Source organism: Nelumbo lutea, chromosome 6 (genome assembly GCF_056320005.1).
Source record: "Nelumbo lutea isolate HS-2025 chromosome 6, American lotus-T2T, whole genome shotgun sequence".
NCBI classification, from domain to species: Eukaryota; Viridiplantae; Streptophyta; class Magnoliopsida; order Proteales; family Nelumbonaceae; genus Nelumbo; species Nelumbo lutea.
In genome coordinates this window covers 71014910-71023369 of record NC_142689.1, presented here as the reverse complement: position 1 = coordinate 71023369, position 8460 = coordinate 71014910, and the positions used below count along the sequence as shown (strand labels likewise).

Sequence of the window (8460 nt, the reverse complement as noted above, 5' to 3'; positions counted from 1 at the left end):
ATGTAAAATATATAGAAATATATGTATACCGGTTGGTTCGGTTAAATGCTGGTTTTTTATATTAGTTAACCGAAACCAAACCAATACCTTCAGTTTTTTAAAAGCACCGAACCAATTGGTTTGGTTTTGGTTGGTTCGGTTTTTCGATGTTTTTGCTCACCCCTAGATAATATTAGTTAAAAATGTTTAATGTATTAACATATTAATAATTTAATATTTTTATCATTTTTATTAATGTTATTTTATCAAAATTTAAAATTTAAGTTCTTATTTAAATAACTAAATATTGTTTTCAGCATAATTGGGTCTATGGGGTCTAAATGGACCCCAGTATTACCCACGACACGGTTATGGGTTTATGATTTTGAATTTTTGGTTCGATTAATAATCTATTCGAAATTGGTACCCGGCAGGCCGGCTCAGACCCGACCGGTTGACATCCCTGATTTTTTCGGTCCTCTGTTTCCTCCTTCCAAAAACCACTTAACCAAGTGATGATCCAGTACGCTCGCCCAGTCGTCCTGCCGATTGGTCACCGCCAGTGTATCTGGAACTCTTCCCTCTCTCTCTCAATGTGTTTTCCGTCTCTAACAGGTAAGTCGAGACTTGCTTTCCTACCGGTTGACATCCCTCGATTTTTTCGGTTCTCTGTTTCCTCCCTCCAAAAACCACTTAACCAAGTGATGATCCAGTACGCTCGCTCAGTCGCCCTGCCGCTTGGTTCACCGCCAATGTATCTGGAATTCTCCCCCTCTCTCTCAATGTGTTTTCTGTCTCTAATAGGTAAGTCGAGACTTACTTTTTTTTTTTTTTTCTTTCTAGTAAACGTTTTAAAATGTAGCCGTTACAGGCTTTCCAATTTCAAAATCTCAAATCTTAATTTAAAAAAAATAAAAAAGAGTAAGAAAATACTGAAGATTCTACCGAATCTATAATGGCCAATTCTACTCGTTGTTCAGCTTGCAAATATCTCCGTAGGAGGTGCTTACATGATTGCATTCTCGCCCCTTATTTCCCTTCAACCAATCCAGAAAGATTTGCTTGTGTTCACAAAATCTTTGGAGCTAGTAACATTACTAAGATGCTACAGGTAAGCAGATATTTAACCATTAATGAGTTAATGATTTTTTTATTTCTTTTTTTTTATATATATATTTAGTGGGAACTATAAGATTAAGGGGAAAATATTTTCGTATTTGATGGTTTTGTAAATACTTTTTTTGATCTATATATTTGAATTTGAAATAATGCGTCCCTATCATTGTAGTTAACTAGTTAGTCACAATACCAATACTTATTGGAGGTGAAATAAGCAACTACTGCCAAGTTTTTGATCTGTAGTTGGCTCCTTAAAAGAACTAGTTTACATTTTCAGAGTTGATGCTCTCTTCATCATAGTGACCTAATGTTTCGATAGAGTTACAAACCCATTTTGAAATATTTTCTAGAAATGCTTATTTCATCAATTTTGATAGAAGACATTTGTTTCTTCTTTGGTTGGAGCAGCAACTACCAGTCCATCAACGTTCTGTGGCAGCTGATTGTATGTCCTTTGAGGCAGGCACAAGGGTCCAAGACCCAGTTTATGGCTGTGTTGCAATTATATCTCAATTACATCAACAAATAATCATCACTCAACGTGAGCTTGCGGAGACACAGGGCCAAATTGCCTTCTATGGTGCACAACAAGTCCAAGATCTAAAGCAGAAGACCCAGAGCCGAATTCAGTACAATGAAACCATGTGCTTCAATGCAAGCCAACAAGACTCCCTTCACTTAGACCAGTCCATGCTAGACTTTTATCGAGCACCAGGTCTTCTGTAATTTGTTTCTTGTTTACTAATAAGTGTTGGGTTTGAGCTCCAAATGTCCATTCTTCCATAATTTACTTGTCTTGTAAAGCCTTGGTTACAAGTGTTAATAAGCTTAGTTATTTTTATATGAATGTCTTTAGTAATGGACAAATAAGTCTTAAGTGATCTGGTTGTGATTGTCATAAAATCAGCAAATAACACAGGCTGGACAGTTCTGCTTAAAGAAAAAGAAGAGAAAAGAGGTTAGAATGTGAATTTTAAATGTTGACAAAAATCAAGGAAAGTATATCTGGGAAAATGGTTAAAGAAAAGATTGTCATGGGTCTGAACAAATATAAATATGTTTGCTAAAAAGCCTTGAGGATTTAAAGAGAAAATGATCTGAAGTTTAGTAGGATAAATTGGATTCCTTAGAAGGTGTAAGTAAAGAAGAAATGAAGGCTGTTACATGGATTTTCTTTTTTGAACAAATAATTGTTCATGCATGAAAAATATCAATAAAAAATAGTGTTTGCATGAAAAATAGGTGTAAAGGATAGAGGGGAAGGTCAAAATTCTGGTGGGTCTATCATTAATACTGCTAGAATGAATGATAGATTAGCGAAACAAGGAACTAGAGGATTATTATAGATTTGAAATTAACTGCAAATTAGTAAAATATTGTTCTAGAACCAAGATAAATATTTATTATCTCAATGAAATTAAGGAATTTTGGCATCATTTTCAGTAGTGGTTAATTAGATGGATCTGAAGGGCAATGAGTACAGTATTGGTAGATGTCTTACCAAACCAGCTATGAAGAGGGTATTCTTATGTAGCAAAAGATGAATACTTGTTTGTTTCTGTGTGTTGTGTTGGGGGTGACAGCTTATCACCTCTTCTTTGTATTACCTTTTTCTTTTTTAATAAAACATTTTCCTTTAACAGAAAGAATAAACTCTCATTGTTTGACTGGCTAACCCCACAAGTGACATCTAAACCGAGACTTATTTATCCAAACAGTGGTGAGACTTATGACCCTGATCGCAAGGAGTGGATAGTAAGTTCCCTCTTAACCCTTTCTATTAAATTGTTACAAGTTACAATATTTTTGATTTGCAACACTAAGGATATTGGCTTGGGGGGACCATTGATGTTCTTTGAATAGGACATGAATTGTGCTCCCAGGCCATTCCCCAAGCTCACAATTTGTTTTTTCTTATTATGTAAAACTTCCATATAATTGGACAATTAAGTTGCAGGTTTTGTATCTTTTAATGTATTTTGTCCATTTGATGGATAGTACTAGTCATCTACTTCTTTTTGCAGTTTTACACAAGGGCCACCTAGGTTTTGACCTATAAAATTCACTCACTAAAAAAGAAAAACCATTTCTCTGTGTAGGCAAGAAATTGAACCTTCTTGCCAAGTGTCCAACCTGGGTACCTACCCTCCTATTGGTGTGAGGTTGAGCTCAAAATCCAGACAATCTAGTCTACAATAATTATCAACAGTTTTGGGCAATAAGCTTTTCAAGTTGGGGTCCTGCTATGCTACTTGGTCATATCTGATGATGCGCGACTTGGTCACTCCTACCTCGAAGTGGCTACCCTCCTAGCTAGCAACGGACGAAGCACCTGCGAGGAAGAAGGTGAAGAATTCCCGGTGAGCTCTCCCGACGGAAACACTTTGATGCTTAAGTCAGAACTCGGTGGAGAGCTAGGAAAGAGAGTTGCAGAGAAATAAGCTAAGAGTGGAGATGCGCAATTACCTTTGCCCATGAGGGGCCGGGGCTCTTATATGCTGATGTCCTGACAAATCAAGTATAACCACCTCTGATTCTTTGCTGCAGCCATTATTTTCCAGGGCTGAGCTGGTGGGCACAGGTAACCGTTGCAAGGTACGGCCCTATCAGACAGGGGACACTTGTCAGGGCTTGGCAGGCATGGCGTCGCCTGGCCAAAGACGTGGGAGTAGTCTCCAGATCTGGTGGGTACGGTTGTCAGGCAATACACCGAACTACCTGGTATCGAGCTACTACTAATATGCCGAGGTGCTTCTACTCGAGGCAAGTCTTTGAGGCGGCTACTTAGGTTTTGGGCAGGAGCCTACTAGCGAGCTTACCTGAAGTGCCTTTAGTTCGGGATGTTCCCTTCTTGAGGAGGAGTTCGGGGGCTCCTTACTGAGGAGGAGCTCGGGGGCTCCTTACTTGGGAGGAGCTCGGGACTCCTCACTTGGAGGGACCTCGGGGCACTCCCCCCTTGGGAGAGAGTTCGGGGTAATCGGAGTGCTACTTTGCCACGAGTTGCCACCTATGTCAAGCTGTCAGGCTGGGTCCCAGCGAGCTCATTAAGCCGAGTTGTGGCCAGGTTGTCGTGCCGAATTGTCCCTTATGTCGAGTCATGTCCATGTGTCTCCCTATTGTGAGGTCGGGCCAAATCACCCTCCATCAATTGCCCCCCACTCCCCGTGCTAGGGGTCTTGACCCAGTGCGGGGAGTTCACGGCGTGACGGGTGGATTTGGCTCAAAGTTCAGGCCATCCAGTCAAGCAGCTCGTCGGTCGGACCAGATCGCAGCTCGACTCAATCAAGGGTAACCCGAGTCGCATACAATTCACGCACGGGCATCACGTGATTTATAGACTCTGCGGACGTCAAAAAATGCGTTAAACTAATTTCACCTCGGGGGTCGCGTAGCCGCTATGTCCGAGCCAATTAATGATGCGCGACCTGGTCACTCCTAGCTGGAAGTGGCTACGCTCCTAGCTGGCAGCAGATGAAGCACTTGCGAGGAAGAAGGTGAAGAATTCTCGGGGAGCTCTTTTGATGGGAACACTCCGATGCTTAAGTCAGAACTCGGTGGAGAGCTGGGAAAGAGAGTTGCAGAGAAATAAGCTAAGAGTGGAGATGCGCAATTACCTTTGCCCATGAGGGGTCGGGGCTCTTATATGCTGATGTCCTGACAAATCAAGTATAACCGCCTCTGATTCTCTGCTGCAGCCGTTATTTGCCAAGGCTGAGCTGGTGGGCGCAGGTAACTATTGCAAGGTATGGCCCTGCCAGACAAGGGACACTTGTCAGGGCTTGGTAGGCACGACACCGCTTGGCCAGAGACGTGGGAGCAGTCTCCAGATCTGGTGGGTACGGTTGTCAGGCGATACACCAAGCTATCTGGTACTGAGCTATTGCTAATATGCCGAGGTGCTTCTACCCGAGGCAAGTCTTTGAGGTGGCTACTTAGGTTTGGGCGGGAGCCTATTGGCGAGCTTACCTGAAGTGTCTTCAATTCGGGATGTTCCTTACCCAGGGATCTTAGATCGGGGTGTTCCCTTCTTGAGGAGGAGCTCAGGGGCTCCTTACTAAGGAGGAGCTCGGGGGCTCCTTACTTGGGAGGAGCTCGGGACTCCTCACTTGGAGGGACCTCGGGGCGCTCCCCCCTTGGGAGAGAGCTCGGGGTAATCGGAGTACCACTTTGCCACGAGCTGCCACCTGTACCGAGCTGTCAGGCTGGGTCCTAGCGAGCTCATTATTTCAAGTTGTGGCCAGGTTGTCGTGCCGAATTGTCCCTTATGTCAAGTCATATCCACATGTTCCCCTATTGTGGGGTCGGGCCAAATCACCCTCCATCAATATCCTTTGTGTATTTTAAAAGAGAAGAAATTTTGGTGCTTCATTCATTAAGTGCTTTGACGAAAATCTCTCTTCTAATGCTATATAACCCCTTCTACCCTATGCTGCCTTCATTTATCAGCTGTGCATTATCATCTGGTTCTGAAAATGTGAAATGAAATAAACATGTTGTTAATTACTAGTCCTGATCATATTGTGACAAACTGGTTTAGATGTTGGTTGATGTAATTAATCACATCTTATTTGCCTTGCCGTTGCTCTTTTTTCATGCAGGAATCTACTGGTGTGTCAGATGAAGATTTTATTTCACATGTAAGTAAATGGTGTGAGGCCGAGGCTTCCCTCATAGGAGGCTGCTGCAGGGCAACACCAAATACCATTAGAGCCATATCTAGAGCACTATAGTCTTCTTTCTTACCATCGATACAGTAGTAACAATTCACCAGCTTAGAATCCTATTTTTAGAGAGAGAGAGATGTAAATATACATCAAGGCAGAAGTAGAAAAGGGCTTGGAATATGATGTTTTCCTTGTCGCTTGTATTTTTAGGTTGCTTGTAACTCTTGATTAACTGTGAGGTTGGAATTTTACAAAAAGTTTTCCTAGTCTCTACTTTTTCTCTTCTTTTTCCTATGCTAGACTGAAAGTATATATATATATATATATTCAAATCTGGATCTTTAGCCTTTTACCTTCTTTTAAAAAGGTTTTTGTGGTCAGGACTCAGGAAATAACTTATTCAAGAGATTTATTATGTAGCGTGGGGTAGTTTAAGTAGCCGGAACAGGGGAGAATCCAACATGGAAAAATCTAAGAAGAACGAGAGGGGGAGAGTTTTGGTATTGCTGCCGCTGCTGGTTTTACCGGAAAAAGAAATGAACAGTGGTGAACAGTGCTCTAAAGGAAGGGGATGATGTACAGTGAGAGCTCGTTCCTGATCACCACACCGGGAGGTCATTGAACCGATTTCCAAAGGAGGTGACAATGCTTCTATTGAACTGACTTCTGGGAGGTCATTGAACAATAAGGGAATTTTAGGAATTTTAGAATAATTACCACTTACATGATGTTACATGTGAACGAAGTGCGATGGAAAATTAATGACAATGAAGGTTTTAGACAATTTTCAGAAAATTTAAGGGTACTTTAAGACAATAATTAAATAGTAAGGGTAGAGTTAGTCAATTAGCTAAACAGTAAGGGTAATGTAAGGAAATTGCCCTAAAAAACAAAAAAAAAGAATTATACTAGAAAAAACTCGTTTTAATATATAGATATAAATTTGGCATTTAATGGGATGAGGGAAGATGTTATGAGCATTGATCATTGGGGGTATAGAGAGAATGATCTTATTTGCAAGAGAAATAATGGGTTTCATTACTTTTCACAAACAATTAAGACCTAAGAGGGTTTTTATTTGAGTAGTGGATGAATTTAACTGGAGATATTTTTTATATTTTTGTAAATTTAAATTAAAAATAATTAACCACAAGTGTGAGAAAATGAGAGGAGGGGGAGGTCTGTGTGAGCTTTGCGGTGAGAGGCCCCCTCACCTCTCCTCTTTGTTCTTTCTATTATATATATACATAGATATAGATTGTGATAAGTCTACCTTTTGTAGCAACAAAAGAATTTTCTTTTGAGAGAAAAAAAACAATAAAAGAAAATTATGAAGACTTAAGTGAGTGCTTAAAAACCCACAATCTTCCGGTTTGGGATCAACATTCAACAGGAATAAAAGTGGAATAATGAGCAGTTTTCTATGAAAATCTAACCTTCCGTAACCAAGTTCATTAATGTAACTAACGTTCATAGGTACAAGTTCAGGGGCACATTGCATCTATAAAACAGAAGCAAATAAGCAGGAAAAGAAAGCAAGATAAGCCAATAACCATAAAAAAAAAAAAAAACAAAAAAAAAAAAAAACAAAAGAAAAACTAACCTATAAGTTAACTAGGTCCTCTCTTGCCAATGCTTCTAACCAGTCAGGGCAGGGACGAATACAAGAGCCTCGTTGCACCAGAACTTTCCTAGCCAGAGCATGCACTGCCATGTTGATTGTTGAGCTTCCTGCTAACAAAACAGAAGGAGACCGAAAGCACCTCAGCTAAATCCAAAATCTCCACAAAGATCCTGACTAAATTCAGAGTCCTTGCTAAGCCCAGAGCTTTCAAAATGGCTAGAGCCCATTAGCCTCAGCTTGTAAGACTGTCCCGCAAGGACCAAAACTGGCTGGCAAAACAGTCCAATTGTGGTTTCTGGCTATGATCCCATAGCTTGCTATGGTCGAACTCAAGAAACCTCCATCAATGTTTAACTTGGCCAATGTCCAGAGTAGGGGTGCAATTTTAGTGGGTTAGGGTTGGGATTTTGTCAAAATTTCAATGGTCCAACCTGAAACCCTAGCCCGAAACAGTGTAAACTGTTAATTTGGGTCAACCAAGTTGCACCCCTAGTCCAGAGGGGACCAAAATGGGGAGTAGGGCTTCCATCATCTCTGGATATTGAACCTGGCGAACATGGCTTTCAACTCTCAATGTCATCTTCACTTGTCTAGAGATAAAGTACTTCTAGTATATATTTGGCATCGATGCTGCAGATACAACACCATTTTTTCACGGTGCTGCTGATGTGTGGGTTGAAAGTACCGTTTCTGATAAAACGGTGTCTTTTTTTGTTTGAAAACGTTGCTTCCAGGTAGAATGTTTTCTAGAACAACAACAATGTTTTCTGTTTGGTACCAATGCTCCAAGAAAAGTTTTCAGCACTGGTACCTACTATCCAGTGCCACCTCATGTCCATGTCACTGCCACCTCTTGTTCCTGTTGGCAGCAATGAGCTGCAGCTCCAGGAAATGCCAAACTTGGCATTGCTCCAAGCCATGCCTTCCCAATTTCCAAGACATGGCTTAGAGCACTGCTTTTTTATAGAAAAATGGTTCCAAACAAACAGGTGTTTCTTTATGCATCGTTTTTCCGATATGACACTGATGTATTGTCATTTTTTGGAGCAACGGCATCGATGCCAAACAAACGCC

The 8460-nt window shown here is 40.9% G+C and overlaps 1 protein-coding gene across 4 annotated transcripts; it reads left to right on the top strand.

Annotated features, from left to right (window-relative positions):
* The first annotated feature begins 411 nt into the window (after positions 1-411).
* On the top strand, positions 412-6033 carry LOC148849565 (LOB domain-containing protein 23-like). Of its 4 annotated transcripts, XR_016100442.1 has the most exons (6): positions 475-594; positions 693-783; positions 960-1090; positions 1507-1813; positions 2742-2853; positions 5697-6033. XR_016100442.1 is itself a non-coding variant. In XM_088948736.1 (5 exons), exons 2-5 carry the CDS (start codon positions 732-734, stop codon positions 5717-5719), a joined length of 513 nt encoding a protein of 170 aa, XP_088804862.1. In that variant the 5' UTR covers positions 475-594; positions 693-731; the 3' UTR covers positions 5720-6033. The 4 variants fall into 4 exon arrangements, 2 of the variants coding, with proteins under 2 accessions (XP_088804861.1, XP_088804862.1); XR_016100441.1 differs by having other exon boundaries at positions 434-783; XM_088948736.1 differs by lacking the exon at positions 2742-2853.
* The last annotated feature ends 2427 nt before the right edge of the window (positions 6034-8460 follow it).

Excerpts from the sequence above, each read along its gene's own strand:
- LOC148849565 (XM_088948735.1), top strand. The coding sequence starts at position 495 with ATGATCCAGTACGCTCGCCCAGTCGTCCTGCCGATTGGTCACCGCCAG. Across the intron at positions 784-959 it reads GTGTTTTCTGTCTCTAATAG|CTTGCAAATATCTCCGTAGG; the intron begins GTAAGTCGAGAC and ends CTCGTTGTTCAG. Across the intron at positions 1,814-5,696 it reads AGACTTTTATCGAGCACCAG|GAATCTACTGGTGTGTCAGA; the intron begins GTCTTCTGTAAT and ends TTTTTCATGCAG.